Source organism: Balaenoptera physalus (assembly GCF_965194825.1).
Source record: "Balaenoptera physalus genome assembly, chromosome: 14".
NCBI classification, from domain to species: domain Eukaryota; kingdom Metazoa; phylum Chordata; class Mammalia; order Artiodactyla; family Balaenopteridae; genus Balaenoptera; species Balaenoptera physalus.
The window spans coordinates 28,665,500-28,683,756 of record NC_138893.1 but is presented as its reverse complement, the minus strand read 5'-3'; the positions used below and the strand labels follow the sequence as shown (position 1 = coordinate 28,683,756).

General features: G+C 47.1%; 1 protein-coding gene across 1 annotated transcript in view; it reads right to left on the bottom strand.

The window, feature by feature from the left end:
* Positions 1–18,257, bottom strand: part of ADAM12 (ADAM metallopeptidase domain 12) — a 383,219-nt gene that overhangs the window by 123,645 nt on the left and 241,317 nt on the right. The window contains exon 4 of the mRNA XM_082423180.1: positions 8,666–8,744. Coding sequence (XP_082279306.1) covers positions 8,666–8,744 — 79 coding nt within the window. The remainder of the gene's footprint in view (positions 1–8,665; positions 8,745–18,257) is intronic.

Below are 18,257 nucleotides of genomic sequence, written 5' to 3'. Positions count from 1 at the left end.
GTGAGTGTGTGTCCCCATATCTGAGGGCCAGGTTGTCTCCTATAGACTGATGTTAACAGGCAGGAACCTGCCAGGCCTTGTAGATTTGCAAACATGTGGCCTGTTGGATCTGGATGTGGCCACACCTGTGAGAGATGCAGGCATCCATCATGCCTTGGAGGTCTTGTGCCCCAGGGCCCACCAGATCTGTCGATCATAACAATTACCCTTGCACACCATCCCCAACTGCATCCCCTCCCAATTGCCTCAAGAGAGGCAAACCATACCGTCCCTTTCTTTCTCTCATGCTCACGTCTCTAAAGACGTGGCTGAACGAGACATCATCTTATTTGCACAGTCGTCTTGGCCTAGTTCTGCTGGTCCAATACATTCTCTTTCCACCAGCAAAACATAACAGAAAATAGTCCCAAACATGCATAACCACAAAATTACATCTTTTCCTTTACAAAACCTCTAACCATTTATTTTATATACTTATTACTTAACCTAATGCATTTCTCCCCTCCAGTAAAATAAACTCTCCTTCTGTTTAATACTATCAATCAAATATAATGGTGGGGAAGAGGATATAGAATAAGAACACTTGAGCTTGAAAATAGTAGCCCTCAACTCTATGCCATACGGGAAGTAAAATAAAAATTCTGTTACCCAACTCTCAGTGGACTAGAAAGAAAGGAATTTTATATGCTAAATTGCTACCAAAAGTGGCCTGACCTCGTGATTAAAAAGAACCTGTGAGCAGACAAATTCCATTAGGGAGTAAGCTGAGCGAAAATGATTTTCAATGTTCTTTTCCTTGGGAACTTGAAAGGGCCTCCCCCCCCCCCCACCCCGCTACATGCAATGTGACAAACTGTCTTGATTTAGCATTTGAATCGCACAGTGTTCTAGCTGGAAGGGAACTTCAGCCCGTCCAGATGTGGAAACTGAGGCCCTGACTGGTGAAATAACTGTCTAAGGTCACAGAGCTGGTTCATGGCAGAGCAGGGACTAAAGGACAAGCCTCTCATCCCCAGGCAGGACAGCTTCCCTCCACATCTTGCTGCTATGAACGTGCGCCCTCGCGAGGAAAAGTTATCACCTAAAATCCAAACTTGGACAGAATACGTTTTCAAGGACAGCAGAGCCTCATCACTCAGGGAATCCGAGGAAAGTAAAGTCATTTCCAGACTCAGAAAGGTCTGCAGATCGGAGGGGTGTGAGGGTGAGTGAGTGTGTGTGTGCACACGTGCATGTGCGTGTGTGCCTGAGCTGCTGACCTGCGTTTCAGCACACCTACGGTCCAGCCTTTCCTCCCGTGTGGAGGAGCATCAGGCCCCCACATACCAAGGGTTTGCTTGAGACTGAAAGAAGGTGACAGTGCATTCAAGCAAAGCAAAAAGTGACTTTGCAGCCCCGTGTGTTTCTCTGACTGAGTGACATTACGCTTTCCCCTGAGAGTGTACGGGATGGATTGCTGAGAAGTAAGTCAGCCCACCCATGCTCCCCGGGCCATGTCTGCTCCCAGCTCTAACAAGAACCGTGTCTGCTTAAAAGATTGGGAAGGATCAACCTCAGGGGCCGCTCACGTTACTTTGCGGTGCTGGCATTTGGCACGAGAGAACGCAGCTTACAAAACTGTGTTCATGGTCTTTGGGAGTGCCCTGTAACCTGGGCCAGGAAGCGGCACCGCTGCGATAGTGAGAGCACTGGACCATCTGGAGTTGGAAGTCTTGTGCTTCGAGACTCAGTCTCTATTTTTAATTTGTAAAATGGGATTGACACTTGCTGCCCGGGGTCTTAGGGATCGAATCAATCTGTGAAATGTATGTCCTTGTCACAGATCTGGGATATGACAACATGTACTTAAACCCATTATGCTGTAAGCGCTGTGTTCTGCCTGTCTATTTCCCTATGCACTGGACCCCGGCTCAGTGTATGTTTGCCGAATGAATGAATGAGCACGTGCGAGAACAGCTGACCCCTTAGAGAGCAGGGAGCGTGGTTTTCTTACACTGCCGCACTAGTTCCTGACTCACAGCTCTCAATCTTCTTGGCTGTCGTGCGGGACTGTGTAGATAGATGAACAGGAGCAGGAGGGACTTGAGGGGCCTGGTGGGAGCGGGGTCAGAGACACGTGCCTTCAGAGCCTGGTGTCCGGCACAGCTCACGGACCCCTTTCTTGCCCGCAGCTCCCTCTCTCCTCCTATTATCCCGATACATGAAGGACTTCAGAAGGAATGGATGGTCCAGGGTAGTTAAGAGATGTTGTGAATCCATCATCAAGGCAGAGCAGTGGCTACAACGGGCTCACTTTTCTAGAAGCCTGACTGTGCGCCAGGTTCAGTGTCTGTTTGTTTCGTGTTCACGGTCCCGGCTGGTTCAGGGCTCAAGCTGGGATTTTAGCCTGGGCAGCTTGCCTCCCTGGCTTCTGAACCCACCCTCTCCACACACTGCTTCCAGACAGAAGGCTGTCCCAGAGCCTCTCCTGACACCTTTAGAGAAGGAAAGTCACCACACCTGGAGCTCCTCTGGGAACCCACCGCACATTCCACATGGATTTGGCTCTTCCATTGTTTGGCTCCTAAAGCATCTTTGCCACGGGTGCATCGTGTTGTCTGTGGTCAGACGGTATGTTCCTTGAGGATGGGGAATATATCCCCCTCCCTCCTGTACACCGCCACGTGGCACTAGACCTTACTCAGTTCCACTGGGCTTCGGAGTGATGCACTCAGCAGATTCCCAGAGGGCTTTCTGCCCCTGCCCGTATCCCAGGACAACGGGTCAGCAGAGCATCCTCTGCTCGCCCCAAGAAGTACCTGCTGGGTCTCTCTCTTTGCGAATGAACACCAGCCCATTCCTGAATCCACTTCGCTACAGTTTTATATTCTAATTCCACAATGCGAGCAGCACGGCCATGGACATACAACAGACACACTCCAGTGTTCTGTCTGCATTATAGTGGCTAGGAGCTCAGATTCTAGACTCAGGCCGTGTGAGTCTGAATCCTTATTAGCTGGGGGCTTAGTCTAGTTACTCAAGCCCTCCATGTCTCAGCTTCCTCATCTGGGTGTAAAAATAGCAAAAACTGATTTGTTGTGAGGATCAAACAACAAAATGTACGTAAAGCGCTTTGCACAATGCCTGGCGTGTTGTTGGTGCTTACTTCATGTTACACTGGGCACTCAACAGACATTTGTTGTTGAATGAGTGTATAAATGAATGAGTGAATGAACGCATGCATGAAAAGGTATGTCACCATGAGAGAATGGGAATACTGGTCTCAGAACTTTGGACTCGATTAAGGAGGCATTGAGGAAGCTCTTGATGATTTGTGAGGACTGAGACACAAGGGCAAAAGGGAATGGCATAAATAGAAAGATGCTCTAGAAGGATCACGTAGGCAGGAGTGGTGGCTGGATTCAACACAGGTGAGATTAGAAGTGGGGAGAAACGTCAGGTGGCCATGACAATCTTCCAGCCGAGAAGAAGGGAGGAGTTGAGCTGCAGCAGCAAGTGTGTCAGTGGATCAGGGAGGGGGGTAAGACGGCTGTGAAGGCGGAAATCGACACAGGACACGGCGAGGACCTGAGGGGAAGAAGGGGTGCTTAGTGCCTTGGTCAGTGAGAGGACGGAGCAGCCTTTTGAGGCAGAGGCAAGCCCGGAAGAGCTGATGAATTAGACGTGCAGAGAGTATGGAGATGTTAGGGAAATTAATCCCATTTTAAATCATTTTTTAAGAATGTGATAACAGGCCTAGCTCATACCTGGTACCTGTACGAGAAGGGAATGGTCTCTGCCTTCCCTCCTACCCCCCAGAATCATCTTTCATCCTCTTCAGCTGCTCTCTAGCAGAGATGGGATGTGGCTGACTCCCTAATACCCATTTGCCCTGACATGTTCAGTCCAAGCCGATTGTAGAAGGTTCTACTCCTTTTTTTTTTTTTTTTAATTATTTATTTATTTATTTATGGCTGTGTTGGGTCTTCGCTTCCGTGTGAGGGCTTTCTCCAGTTGCGGCAAATGGGGGCCACTCTTCATTGCGGTGCGCGAGCCTCTCATTATTGCGGCCTCTCTTGTTGCGGAGCACAGGCTCCAGACGCGCAGGCTCAGTAATTGTGGCTCACGGGCCTAGTTGCTCCGCGGCATGTGGGATCTTCCCAGACCAGGGCTCGAACCCGTGTCCCCTGCATTGGCAGGCAGACTCTCAACCACTGCGCCATCAGGGAAGGCCCTCTACTCCTTTTTGATAGGAAACACATTTGCCGTGGAAATGAATGGGATGTCACTCAAACAATACTTTTGATCAAGATATGGGATTTCATGCCTGTCTGATGGTCCAGCCTCAGTTAATACTGAAGGTCCCCTTTGGACGTCTATTACAGCAAATGTTTTCATAAATTTTTTGAATGAGAAACACACACAACAAATGGAACCCTTCAGGTGTAGAAGGTCAGATCTTTTTCCTTCTCCCCATCTCCATGCCCCTGGTCTCAGCAGCCGTCTCCTCTTGCCCGGGATTTGGGCTCTTCCACGAGAGCCAACTGCCTGACCTTGCTGGATCTCTGCTCTTGCCCCTCTGATGACCTTCAAGCTGCAGCCAGTGGAATCTTCCAAAGTCTCTCCCTAGTTATGACATCGCCTTGGTTGACACTTTTTAGTGGCTTCCCCATCTTCCTCCATGACAACCAAATTGTCACCTTGGCCTCCAAGTCCTACATACTCTGGTCCCTGTCAAATTGTAGACATTTCTCTACCTCCAAGTAACAGCTGGCATCAGCCAGAAATGTCCTTCCCTTTCCATCCCCTGGTTCATGCCTCCTTAAACTTCAGATCTTGGTTCACATGTTCCTTCCTCCATGAAGTCTTCCATGATTCCTTAGACTAGATTAGGCCCCTTCGCCTTTCCTTCGGTGCACTTAGCACAGATTTTAATTTGGTCTGTGATTCTTGGAATAATGTCAGCCTCTACCCTCCGGCTCCATGTGGGTCTCCTGTCTTTTTTTATTGTCAGTGGGAGTCACAGGGCCTGGCACAACGGGGATGCTCAGTTAACATGCACGTAATAGAAGGATGTGTTTGGACCAAAGCACTGAAAACATTTAGGAGACTTTCTGGAGGGCATTCTGTCCTTTCCCAGAGTTGTCTTTTGGGATGTAGATAGCATAAATATCATGGGCATTGTCTCCCACAGGCCTTATTAAAAGAGACAGTATAAGACATAATCTTCCCTTAGATGTGGCCAGCAAAGGCTTAAGCCACAAATATTTCATCCTGTCAGGATAATAGAGAGATAAAAGACAGGGGATCAATTCCAAAATTAAAATCAGCCACTAGTTTGCTTGTCAACCAGCTTACACTGATTGTTGAGAGATTAAATTAAAAAAAGAAACATGCTAGCCAAAAAGTGGTTCTTATTTTATATATAATTTTAAATTTAGGGAAATCCATTGTGTGCTGACTTTGGGGGAAAAGGGGATGAGTCAGCACATTTCTTTTTGTTTCCCAGCCTGATTCAGTAGAAACAAAACCCCCAAAGCTGCATCTGTCTCCTCACCACGAAAGACAATATGAGGCCTTGAGCTCCCCTTAAAGGGTTTCTGCTGGAAGATGGGCTGTCTAGGGCTAAGGGTTTTCTTTAGTGAACGAGATTGTTCACTCATCTTTACAGTAACGTGGCTGACAGCTCAGAACAGGCACTCAAAGGAATGGGGGAAGGTGGCCCCAGATTAAGAGAAGAGTCATTGTTTTTCTAATTGTAAAAGCAACATATGCTTGCTGTTTCTGGAGGTTTCGGGGTGCCAATTAACCCAGCCTTCAGTTGGTTCACCTACTGAAGAAAGATTCAAAGAGTCCAATGAAGATCAAAATACACTATGAGCTTAACTACTTCTGAAAGACGGGTTTCTGGTATATTGCATCAGAGGACACAACTTAGGTCAGGGCAGAAGTGAGCCTTCCTGCAATTTCTAACCCTCGTCTCCCCGCATCTCCCCACCCTGCTCTTATTAGCCAGGCCTGAGGACCCAACTTGGTGAAGCTGGTGCTGCAGGAGGCCATCGCTTGGAATATTCCACAGACGGGGCGGCAGGGCTCACCCACACTCGACTGAGGGAAGACAGCAAGGCTAGCTCATGGCCTTTCCAAGGCAGGGGCTCTACCCCCTCCCCAGTTAGCAGGGACCAGCGGTTGCCAGGGCTTGCTTCCTCCCGCCCTCCTCTCCCTGAGAAGATGCTTCCGTGGGGAGGAGTGAGGGTGTGAGTCGGGGGCGGGGGGTAGGTGTTTGCCTGTCTATACAGTTACCTCGTGGAAAGATGAGGCGGATGAGAAATGTAACCCCCTCCACCACCCCGTATATACATCAGTCACCCCAAATAGAAAAATACAGAGAGTCTCCACCAGAGACAACTACTATCAACATTCCAGTGCCCTTCCATCCAGGCTGTTTTCTAAGATGCCTGGATTTATAGCCTTCAGCCTTCGCAATCCAAGTCCCAAACAGCCCCAGCGGCTGTCGGGCCCTCGTTTATCTAGTCCTCTATTTCTTCTTCTCTCTTATCATATGTTTTCTTCCCAGATGAGAACAAAGGACCAAAAATGCCCTAAGAAGAGGAAATTGGTCAGGGAGATGGAGACAGAAAACATGAAACTATTAAAATAACTTTGGAAGCATATCTTACATCTTCTAGATGGTCTGTAATCAATAAGCACCTTCGCTATCATCTATAAGGGAGATTTGGAGGACTTGAGCCTATTGTCAAGTATTTCTAGGATCTCTTTTTTCTGTTTCTATTTGGAACAACAATTTACACCGTAAGGAGAGCTTTTGTGCTAATTCTAAAGGCGTATAAATGACATCCTCTTAGGAGAAAAAAAGAGAAAAAAAAAATGTCAATTGAAGTCAGGGCACCAATGATTACTCATATCTGAGATGGACCCTCAGGTCTTCTTTTGTGGCCTCCATCCTTACCCTGTGCTCCAGGGTCATATAGCTATCTGCCTACTGAACACCTTTACTACGCTGTTCCACCACAAACTCAACAGGGACAAATCTGCATTCACTGTGCCTTCCTCCTTCTAAACCCAACAGCTGGTCCTTAATGACACCACTGAGAAACAAACTGCCCATCCCATGGCTTAAGCAGAAGGGGGAGCGTTGTTGGTGCTTCTTTAGTTTTTTTTTTCCCCTGTATTTTCACTCTGGAATTTTTATTGGACCTATTCTGTTCTCTTTAAAATATTTCAGATTTTTCTCTGACTTTTCTATTATCTCGCATTCCTGCAGGTGCTAATTCTCGTTTCCCTTGTCATTTACACGGGCTTTTGTGAATCATGTGTTTTGTAATTTTGATTTTGGGTCATCTTTAATAATATTCTTCTTCTTCTTTGTTTTTGATGTGGGAATCTCAGGTAACCTGGGCTGTAGAAATATCCCTATAGAACTATTTTCGGTTGACTTCAGCTTGGGCCCATGGGACGCAGGGCTGCTGATTTGGGACCAGTTTTGAGGTCCACATTTACTGGGAATTCCATTCCTAGGCTGGTATTAGAAATCTGAACACCAGCCCATCCCATTCCAAATATACGCTTTGTGAGGCTAGCTGGGGTTTCACTTTCTCTATTTTTTATGAAATCTTTGTTCAATCCAGGACACCTGGAGACAATTCTCTCTGTTGCCCCTTCTCTGGACTGAAGTTTTACTTGTCCCTTTTTTCACAGAGGAAGCATCTCTCTGGGGCCCCAGCCTTCGTGGGATTCTCATTTGCAGAACCCACTTCTTTTGTCCCAACCCCCAAGCACGGGGTCCTCTCTCTGGGTCCTGAATAGCCTGTTGGGGTCCCGTGACCTCAACTCACCAGCTTAGTGCTCTGAGCTTACATCCCTGATTTGTTTCTGCTTCCCAGGGATTTCTTTGACTCTCCCAAGCTTGGTCAGGCATTAACAAAAATTCTGTCGACAATAATGGCTACTTGACGACATTTCAGTTGTAAATGTAAAGCCTTTCTCTAAGCTTATTCTTTTTAAAACAAATACCCATAGCTCTTTAAAACAAGTAACCATCCTGGTCCTCAGAGGGCAGCAACTCTCTTTAATGCCCACATTCACACCTGGGCCTGAGCACACTAAGCGTTTGTTAAGAGGAATAAATGAATAAAGTTAGCATCTTGTCTAAGTAACATATAAAACTTCAGATACTAGAAAAGCTAAGAGGTGATAAATGTCACATTCCAGTAACAACCATGATATAGAATCATATGGACACGGTGGATACATTTATGAAAGGTTAAGCAGAGTCAGTTTTCCTTTGAATTTCTTTAAGGGACTTGCCAGTTTAATGCAGCCAAGTTCAGCCCAGGGGTGACTGCTTTCTGAGCCATCTCTAATTTGGGCTTGGTTTCCAGGAAGGATTTGCCCAGCTTAGCATACCATGGTCACTGGCAGGTGGGTTCAGTGTCAGCCTGCAGTCAAGCCATACCTTCAAGGACTGTCCTGGCACATGCCTAGCCAAAGCCAAGTTTTTCTGGAGTTATAATGGAATGCCCAAACCATAAGCAATGCCCAAACTCTTCTCGGGGTCTAAGTGAAAGATCTGGGCCTGTGACTTTGCTTAGAATAAAACAGCTACAGAGTTTAAGCACAGATCTGATAGCAGAGTATCATGGTGGTCCAAGCATGCATGACTTACTGTGTAATTTCGAATGAGGGAGACGTCAGTGCCATCTTGCAGATAGTGGGTTTCTGTGAAACTGCTGGCAATGAGACCTCTGTGGAAAAATAGAAACAACATAAAAGATGAGCATAGAATCGCAATGATATGTCGCTTGTGGATGTCTAGGCTGTAGGGTGGCATGGGTCTGATTCTCTCCTTATTTTATAGATGACCTGCTGACGCTCCCTTAGGGCCTTCACCTGTTCAGGTTACCCAGGGAGAGCCAGGATGAGACTCAGGCAGGCGAGATTCAGATGCATGTGCTTTGAATAGTGGCCCCCAGAGTGCCCGTGGTGCCCTCCTCACCCGCTCCCGCCTCATGCCTCCAACACACACAGGTGTGTGTGTACACGTGCACATGCACACACGTGCACACACCCTGCTACGAACAGCACACGCAGATTTCTGAGTTGGGAGAACCACCCTTCTGGAAGTCACAAGGCCCCACTATCTAGAATCAGCAGCTAAGCTACCCGCTGGAAAAATAATTTTGGACCCACAATATTGGCCCTGCTAGTTCTCCTGCAGGTGAGGGAGCCAGCTGTCAATATTAAAATGTCAAAGGATAGTTTAAAACAGCGATGAGGGGCTTCCCTGGTGGCGCAGTGGTTAAGAATCTGCCTGCCAATGCAGGGGACATGGGTTCGAGCCCTGGTCCGGGAAGATCCCACGAGCTGCGGAGCAACTAAGCCCGTGCGCCACGACTACTGAGCCTGTGAGCCACAACTACTGAGCCCGTGCGCCTAGAGCCCGTGCTCCGCAACAAGAGAAGCCACCGCAATGAGAGGCCCGTGCATGGCAACGAAGAACAGCCCCCACTCGCCACAACTAGAGAAAGCCTACGCGCAGCAACGAAGACCCAACGCAGCCAAAAATAAATAGATAAAATAAATAAATTTATTAAAATAAAACAACGATGAAATGTTAGAAAGAGTGCTGTAGGAGGTGAGGAAAAATGATTTTGGACACGTGGAAATACTGAATTTCTAAGATGACTTGGTAGAGAAGCAACACCTCTATTTACCCTAACTAAAATTGCGTGCAATCTACTACATCTTCACTGATGGTAGCAAAGCCTGAGTTTGTTTAGGTTTCAGACTATTTTGTGATTTCTGCTGTCATATGCACATTCTATCCTTCTCAACATCACTGCAACAAGTATTTCCTGTGCACCGACTACGTGCTGGGTGCTATACCAGCTGCTGGGATATAAAGATAAATAAGGGCACTGCCTGGTGAGGTGACAGACAAAACATAATACAGTGAGGGGAGAGCTGTCACAGAGGCAGGAACAGAGTCTTACTGGGTGAATGGACGCACAGCAGGTGGAGGGTAGTGAAAAGGGGAGGCTTTAGAGAGAACACAGGGGGAGTCAGCCAGGCAAAGGGGGGCTGGGAGAAGGGGATTCCAGACAGAGGATGGCAAGGCCCGGAGACCCAAGGGTCTGGAATCTGGGGAGCCAGGTTGGTGGGAAGCAGGGAAGAGCTGTAAACACCTCTGGATTTTATCTGTCTGGGCAATAACGAGTCGAGAGTTGTTTTAAATACTGGACTTTGCAGGAGGTGCAGCACGCAGCAATGATGTTGTCCGCCCTCCCTGCCCAGGGAATGCACTTTGCACCGCTAGGTTCTGCTGGGGTCGCTCCAGCCCCAGTCCCGAGATGAGTGTGGGACCCAAGCTAACCAGTCTCTAAGCTTCCCTGCAGCCTGCCTGGAGCTAGCGCTTCTGGAGAAGAGGTCTTTCTTCTTTGTTCCCAAAGCTACACACAAATGCGCTCAGGGCCTCCTTCAGCCTGGCCCTGGCTGCAGGGGGGCGCTGCCAGGCAAAAACCCAGCCATCACCAGCTGCGACAAAGGACAGAAAAGAGGAAATCTTCCAGTTGCCTCGGGGGCCCACTTTGCCTCTCCTTTCCCTCAAGAAACCCCTCTCTTCTGCTTCAGCTGGTTCCAGCTGGGTTTTGCAACCAGAGTCCTGATAAATATGGAAGGGAAGAAATCAAAGTGGCAACGCTGCAAATGTAACAGATGAGAGAGTGTTTCTTACAAAGTCAGATTTCTCAGACCCTCCCCCAGCCGAGTCCAGAACTGAGAGTCACCTCCCCGTTTTATACGGGTTTCGATTTATTTAGGACATGCCTGGTTTAAATCAGTTAGACCCTCACAGCGGGTCTGAGTTGCGCTCTACTTAACAGCGAGTGTTTGAGAAGAAAGTGCCAGAAATCTAAAAGGCAGACAATCTCTCACGCTCACTGACAGAGCTCACGGACTGTTCCGCACTCCTCACTTCTCCCTCTGCTCGGGAGGAGAGAAATCTGGCTGGAGGAGGTTAACCTCCCTGCAGCTTTTGGCCTCAAATTCCCATCTCCTAAGTGTCCCTCCTCTGGGTGTCACAGGGCCCCCGGGGAGGGCTCACTGCCAGCAGCCCCGCCTGGAGGATCAGGAGCAGAGGAAGGAGAGCGGGCAGGGGAGGTGATGGGGGTTTGGAGAAGGAGCTGGTGGTCGTCCTTCACGTGGAAGAGAGTTTCAGGAAGGGGTAGGAGGCTGGCGACCTTGCCGGGGCAGCTGCAGGGGTGGGCCCAGGCGGTGGGGACAGGGAAGGTCATGGACATTTTCCAGAGGGTGGTTCTAAAGGGGAGCAGAGAGATGGGGTGTGAAGAGGCGAGGGTGTCATCTAAAGGGACAGGCTGGAGAGATGGGGGCAGAGCTGCAGAGCAACAGGTGGCCGGTGCCCAGAGCACAGGTGACAGCGAGGACAGAAGCCATCGCCTGAGTGAGGTGGGACCCGTAAAGGCCTAACGGTTTTGGTGAAGGAGGGAGCTTAGTAAGCTTCAAGATCGCAGAGAAAGGCGAAAAGGAAAATTTAATATAATTGAAATTATGATTACTTACTAATGCTTTACTATTCAATAATCATTTTATTTTACTTATCTCTTATTCATAATTTAGTAATTCTGTTCCTAACAATGTTGGATCCTCCTTTCGGACAAATCAAGGTATATGAATACCTAATACTAAGAACAGTAGCACAGAGAGGAGGAATTTGTAGACCAAAGACAGAGAATTGCACGGCTTTCTAACTGAAAGATGGATGTCCAAGAAGACGGTTCCCTTCACAGACGAGAAACACGGAAAATCCATCTGGAGAGCCGGAGACGGGGTGGGGGGGTGGGGGGGGATGAGCATTTGGTAGACTGCAGTCAGCGAGCTGGCGGACCAGAAGAATGTGGGCTTTAATGGCAGTCAAATGAATGATGAGGCTTTAAAATGTCACTCAGTCCAGTAAGACAAAGACCCATGAATATTCCTGCCTAAGGAACCCCGCTGTTTTTCATTGTGTCCAAACGCCACTTAAACAGAAGTACAAGCACCATCATACTCGGAGCTCTAGCGAGTTCTTCAGTCCTATCCTATGTCTCCTTTTATTGACAGAGGTGGAAATGGGGGCTCCTGAGGACAGCCTGAGAGTGTCCCCCCACAGCTAAGACACCGAAGGACACACCCCTTTTTGAGTTTTCCTCAGAGTCTGGAAAAGAAACGCCGACGTACAGCTCAGACACACTGATACCACTGTGAGTGGCACATCTTCCCACACGGAGCCCAGATGGGGGCTAATGTTCCGTGAGGACGCAGGCTCGGCCTTTCCCACAGCAGCCCCAGTACGCAGAGCTCAGAAGGTCCAGAGCTTTCTCAAGCCTCGGCTTCCCACGAGCGGCTGGAACAGGAGACGGAGGGAAGCCGCGTGGCCTGGCCTCTGAGGCCGGCGCCCCATCCCGTGGGTCTGGGAACTGGGAGTTGGAGATCCCCACACCGCTGTCAGAACCCATCCCCTCTCGACTCCGATTTCGTCTCAGTGCCAGGCGGTCCACCGCATGTTTCCCTTAGGCTGTGAAGAGCCCAGGGCAGTGACAGTGCCCAGGTCCCACGCTGGGGTCATACCACCGCCCCGCTGGAAACCCCTGAACGGCTCCCCATCCCACTTGGATACAATCCCAACGCCTTCCACCACCTCCCAAGCGCTCCCAACCTCACCCTCCTAATGCATGATGCCTACCTTCCCTGTGGCTCGCTCTCCCACAGCCAACACGCCTTCTGCCTCGTTCTAGAACATTCCACACCCTCTCCCCCCTTAGGGCCTTTGCATTTGCTCTGCCTTGTGCCTGGACCATCCTCCAGCTGGCTCTTTTCCATCCTACAGGTATGAGTTTAAACATCTTTGCAGAGGGCCCTTTCCAGGTCATCTGATCGCAGTAGCCTCCACCACCAGCATTCCCCACATCACAGACCCCCTTCGGTTTCCTATTTTGTTTATTCACCTGTTTATTTATTCATCTATATCCCCTCAAGAATTTAAGCCAAAAGAAGGCTCTTTGCTCACTGTGACCCCACCCCCAGCCCAGGCACTGTGATAAGCCCTTTATACGTACTGCTGGGTTCTGGCTCTGTGGGTTAGATGCTAATTTTATCCCAATTAAAAAAGGACACCGAGAGACAGGGAGGTTAGCTGACCTGCCCAAGGTCACACTGCATATGGCAGCATCCAGGTGGTTTTGCTTCAGAACTTGCTTTCTTAATTACTGTGTGGCGCTGCCTCTGGGGGCTGGTCAAGGATAACTGCTGAGTGCCTGCTATAGGTGCTGTACCAGGTGCTGGATAAATACACGCTGAGCAGGATAACTGATGGATGGACCGGTGGGTGGATGCGTGGATGATTGGATTTGAGGGGAATGCTGCAGGCACACTCTCCCTTTATCTAGGGCTATCCCTTCCCAACCCCGGCAACACATGACTCACATCCCTCTTAGGTACCATGACCTGCCAAGGAGCCATGGATGAAACTGGGAAGGCACTCAGTCACAGTTTTCTGAGATGCGTGTCTAATTTAAAAGGGGCCGGAAGTCAAAGGTCCCTTGAGAAAGCTGAGAAAAGTGGGTGGACGATGGCCATATTGGAAATGTGACAGCAGTGGACCTATTTCCCTTAGATTTCCCCAAGGAGAAAATCCAATTACATGGATTCTGTATGTCAGCAAATGGAGACAGAAGATGAATGCATAATTTCATGAGAACATTCCTTTTCTCTGCTTATTAGATTAGCTGATCTAACGAGGCATTCTGTTCCTCTCTATGTCAGAAAATAAAATGTCAGGAATTGATTTTGCTGTTCTCCATTTGTTTTCTGTTGCAAGTGACACCTCAATATTCTCTCATTTCACCAACATTTATTGTGTGGGACTTTGGGTATAAGACCCCAAGAGCTCCCCATCGAGTGGAGGACAGACCCAGCGAGTGATCAGAGCCCCGTGACAGAGATACACCTAAAGCACTGTGGGAGTTCAAGGAAAGGCTTCTAACCCCGGGGAGGTGGTATCCAAGTGAGTCGTGAAAGACGGGGAAGAAGGAGTCAGGTTGAGAGGGGCTTAGTGAGGTGGGGAGGTGGGGAAGAATGAAGAAGAGAGCATTCCAGATAAAGTTACTACATCCTCAAAGGCATGGAGGCATGGAGGGTACAGAAACAGCATGCTAGTGAGGGATGGGCACAGGGGATGTAAAACTCTACGGTGTTTCAAGTTGTTGAGGTGCAGGGTTTGAGGTAGGGAGACGTGCTGCTGGTCAGATGGGCAGGTTGGGGACAGGAGTCACTGACTTTATCCCGCGCGATGGGGAACCGTGGCAGTGACCTGAACAGATGAAAGCTTTGGAGCTAAGCGCCACTCTGACAGTCGTGTAGATAAGGCTCTGAGGGAGAAAGGACAAACAGGCAGCGGGAAGGTTAATTAGGAGGCTGGTGTGAGCATACGAACAAAGGGTCAGACCAGGACAGGAGCCTCTGGGATGGGAAATTCAGGAGATGGGCAGAATTAGGAACCTCAGCTGTCAACTGAGACAGGTAATTCCTAACGGAGGGAAAGAAGAGGGTGAGTTCAGCCTTGGCCGTGTTGAGTGCGAGGGGCCTGAGCCCAGTCTTCTAGATATTCCAGCGAGCAGCCGACTCTGTGACCCTAAGGTGTAGGAAGGGGCTTGGAGTGAAGACAAAGATGCAGACGCTCAGACAGCACACGCTTGCTTTATGTGAGGACGAGTAAAATCTTTTCCTTTCCAGTCGACTATTGTGTTTTCTGATTTCAAAGTCTTTGGGTGGATAGGGCTGAAAATGATCATTTAGAATTTACACTGAAACATTATGATGTAGATACTGTACCTCCTTATAAAATCTGTTGCATTTCTGAAATGATTTCAGTATCGAAATAAGAACCATTATGCCCCAAACTGCTTCTTTTAGAACAATATTGAAATGATCCTACTCTAAACTTACCATTGTATAATTTAGTTATATTGTTAAATGAGGTGGATTTCACCAAAATGACATTTTATTCCCCAAAGCATAGGAAAGCAGGAAGAAATACCTGCTCAGTTTTACATCTGGAAGGGAGCCCTTTCTCTACCCAACCTTTGGAATGAGTTAACTATCCCACTCTTGTGCTCTGCCAAGGTTCTGTTACAGAATTTCCCCTGTTCTGTTCTGTTTCTTGTTGGCTTGTCTTCGCCCACGTTGGGTTGAGCTAAGGGGCAAAAACTACATCCCTAAGCCTAGCATAATGCCTAGCTCACAGTAAACGCTTAACCAATAAACAGAGGGCACAAACTGAATCGTTATCACAGAAAAGCAACTCAGTTTGGATAGAATGTATTCAAACTAATTGGATCAATTAAAAATTGAAAGAAATTTCTTTCATTTTTTAAATTTCTGACTTCTCTTTTTGGTTTGAAATTGTTGTCACCGATAGTGGAGGGGGTGTGTGGGGTGTGGATAATCACATTCACTTCCTTGTTATTTCAAGAGTTCCCAGTGCTGTCAGGTCATCAGGACCAGCCCTGACAACTTGACCTCAACGTTAGAACTGCTTAAATGAGAGAAACAGGGAAAGGAAAGCTTAAAGATTGGCATCAATTACTTAGAATATGAAAATCTCATTGATGACATGTCACCTTTCTCCTATTATTTCTTTGAAGACTATGTGTATGGTTTGCTGGTTTAATTACTCTATGCAGCATATTCAAGCAAAAGCATCACAAGACAGCTCTTGTTTGTCAATTAACATCAGAAGGCACTTCAGATACTCTCTGCAATTAAATCACACAAACACTGGAGGCTTCAGTGATCTTCCTAGTGAAACCCATTTGGTGTTCAAAAGATCCAACCCAGTTTTCTGCTGAAGATTTACTCCACCGCAAGTTATTATTCCACAAATTACAAAATCATTCATATATAAATTTGGGTAATGGTTTTCTTTTATGAGAATTTGGAAGTACAGCTACAAAGGCGTTCACACGAGGGATAAACTGCTTGGAGCGTTAACAAAACGCAGCGCACAATAAAAATCATAATTAAAAATCATGATCAGGATTTTCCCAGTTACTAAAAAGAATATCCTTTATTGAAAATTATCTATTCCTCAACCAGAGCTAAGTAAATATAGAGAAAAGATTGAGGAAAAAAGCCAATATATACCCAGACTGGATTCTGGATTCTTTCACACTCTGGAAGAACTCACTCTGGTTTTTAGTGAAAACGCTAGCCTGGTTAGAATCATGGGACTCAACACTGATGTCATTGGATCTTCTGGACTATTTTATGGAGAGATCAGACAACTGAATAATTCCCTATAAAGACAGTGAATTGAGGTATGAAATGATAGGAAGGAAATGGAAACTAAGAAAAAGAATCAGAGATCTGGTACTTTCTACATCTGAGCTTTGGCTGAATTTCTTTCAGAACGTGTTTTTGGCAAATATTTATGAGTTTTGTTTTCCTTGTGGGAAGAGTCGTCATAACCTGTTAAATAACTTATGCTCTGGGTTCTCGATTTGGGGAGTGAAAGCAAAGCACCACCACATCGCCAGCCCCGTCTTGTCACTTTCATCAGCTTGTCCACCTCCCCTCCAGCTCCTGCCATTGTTGGATCAGAGTGTGTCAGGCCCTGGGCCACCTGCCTGTCAACTGCATTTTCTTACTCTTTCTGGGCAAGAGACGCTGTGTGGTAGGAACTGTTATCAACTGCCTAACCAGGAAGAGGAAAACACTCAGAGAAGTGAAGTGATTTGTCCAAAGCCGCATCGCCGTGCTGGTAGAGACTGAACTTGTCTCTCTTTGGCTCCAGAGCCAGCCTCATCCTAACCACTGGTCAACACTGCCTTGCCAGGAAGACATGATTCTGAAGGTCTGAAAAAAAAGCAGCAGCAAATCATATTCCCTCTTTTTCTGAAATCATTTTTCCCACAGAGCTAATGGGGCTTATGCTGTTTCTCTCAGCACTCAATTCAATTTAGCTATAAAATTCAAATTATTTTTGGTTACGATTTCAGCATTTTGGGATCCCAACAATTTAGGGATCTGTACATCTGTACAAACAGTGAAGCATTTACATTTGGTTTTCTTTTGTTATTTTCCATTTACTAAGAGACTCAAAATGATCAAAACAACTTTTTTTTCCTGGAATTAAAAAAAAAAAAAGTTCCCTTTCTCCAGCTCTTTCTCATTTAGTTTCACAAACCATAATAAATAAAACTGTTGATACAGCATTTCAGAAACTGTAGGGGACAATTACGTTTCCTGCAAAATAATTTCTTACTATACTGCTTCCATTTTAAGTCACAAGTACACAGAATTTTGGATCCAATCCTGTGGCACTGACACTGAAATATGTTGCTATTCCTGACATTTCCGACTATTCAGATGACCCTCTCCATTCATGAAGTGAACAGATTACATATGCCACTGTGGACAGTTTTAGACTCGGTGGAAATCTCTTTAAGCACAGCAGGGCTGATTTGCCAACTGCGTTTTCCAGCTGGAACCTGAAAGCACGTGAAAAATGGTGGGTTCCTGCCTTTATAGCTCCACAGCTGTCATTCTACATGGGCCTAAAGCTTTGGGCTACTTTTCCCCCTTTTAAATGACCATCTGTGGTTCGAAAATCTTTTGCCTGTGGGCTTACAACCGTTCTAGGCTGTTTTTTTTGGGGGGCTGTGCCACGTGGCTTTCGGTATCTTAGTTCCCCAACCAGGGATTGAACCCGCCACAGCAGTGAAAGCACAGAGTCTTAACCACTGGACCGCCAGGGAATTCCCTGTTCTAGGCTGTTCTTGATGTGATAAGACTGTCTTCATAGTATGAGATCTATCAAGCTTAATTAACATAATTTTTAGAAAAATAGGGCTGTAAAACAGGAAAAGTTAAAACCCAGTAAACTATTATTTCCAAAGGTAAATAAAGCCCCACACCCACTTCTCTCAGAAAGGATTGCAAGAATAGATTCTATAGGTTAGCTTCCATTGTGTTCTTCAAACATCACTGCCAACATAGGCAAAACAGCCGTTCTTTTTAGGCTTCAGAACTTTCCCCTTCCTTTTGAAAAATACCAGTTGGCTGTAATAGCAGCAGCAGTAGATAATATTTGTTTGAACTCTTACTAAGCAAAAGCACCTTATAGGCATTGTTTTATTTAACTTTTACAACAGCCATAGTCGGCAGATGCCTGTTTGGAGATGAGGAACCTAGGCTCAGAGAGG